Consider the following 1,178-nt stretch of genomic DNA (forward strand, 5'->3'; position numbering starts at 1 on the left):
CTTTGTCTCTGAGAATTCCATCGATGCTGTGTTTGCTTCTCTTTTTTTCATCTTCGTCCTTTTTCTCACATTCCTCGTCTTCATCTTTTTTTCCAAAATGACCTCGAAGTACACGGCTGATTGAACTCACTGCAAAAATATACACAATTTGAATTAAACATACTGTATAAATCATTTTAATACACACGTCGTCAGTCAGTAAAAGGCTGAACATCTACTGTATAATAATAATAATAATAATAATTATTATTATTATTATAATTATTATTATTATTATAAAAGTTTATTTCATTTCATGGCATTTAAAAACTTGATTTGTCTTTCTAAAAACACTTTTAAAACCTGTGAAACTCTGTTAAATGCAGTGTAGTTCAGGTGACAAGAGGAGTTCTGACCTGATGCAACGAGTCTGATGTGACAGCCAGGACCATACCATTTTGCCAGCTGAAAAAGTCTGATGATCAGTGATTCTCAACATTTGTAAATAACACGAGAACACAACAACCACATTACTGAGTGACAGCGCCACATAAAAGACTCGCCGTTTTTCTCAATCGTTTCCACACATTTTCTGGTACTTGAGACAAAACGACCACAATATGTAACGTAAGCACCAACCTTCTYAACTAGTTCTGCTAAACTACAAGCACAGTTCCTGCTTTACACTCARATTTCAGTTCTAAAACACACTTTTTCAAAACACTACACACAATTCTCTGCATTCTGGCACATATTTCATGGAAAAAATCTCTTGTTGTCACAATGAATACACTGTCATTCAAAACTCTAAAGTTGTCCTACTGTGCACACCGACTCCTCACATGGGCATACACCTGTCCCATAGATTTACATTTAGCAATCAGAGCTTTAGCTTTAGACTGAGAGGAGGAAAAGGACAAGGAGCATACAGTTTTTCTCAGTTGCTAAAACACTAAACCCTGTTGGGACATTTATTTCACTCTAAATTCCCAGCAAGGGCAGGAGTGTGGCAATCCTCATACATAAGAATGATACATTTGAACTGTCAAATTCTATTGATATGACGGAGTATTAGGGCCACACGAGATTTTTTTTTAAATTACGGGAATAAAATCATAATATTATGAGAATAAAGTCATAATATTACGAGTTTAAAGTCATAATATTACGAATTTAAAGTCGTAATATTACGACTTTAA

General features: G+C 34.5%; 1 protein-coding gene across 2 annotated transcripts in view; it reads right to left on the reverse strand.

The window, feature by feature from the left end:
* LOC106522804 (paired box protein Pax-7) overlaps positions 1-1,178 on the reverse strand; it is a gene marked incomplete at its 3' end in the record, with an annotated part of 9,717 nt that continues 8,539 nt past the window's right edge. For both annotated transcript variants that reach the window (XM_014015980.1, XM_014015979.1), the window contains 1 exon segment: positions 1-129. In XM_014015980.1, coding sequence (XP_013871434.1) covers positions 1-129 — 129 coding nt within the window.

The sequence above is a fragment of the Austrofundulus limnaeus genome, unplaced genomic scaffold (genome assembly GCF_001266775.1).
Source record: "Austrofundulus limnaeus strain Quisiro unplaced genomic scaffold, Austrofundulus_limnaeus-1.0 Scaffold137, whole genome shotgun sequence".
Lineage (NCBI taxonomy): Eukaryota > Metazoa > Chordata > Actinopteri > Cyprinodontiformes > Rivulidae > Austrofundulus > Austrofundulus limnaeus.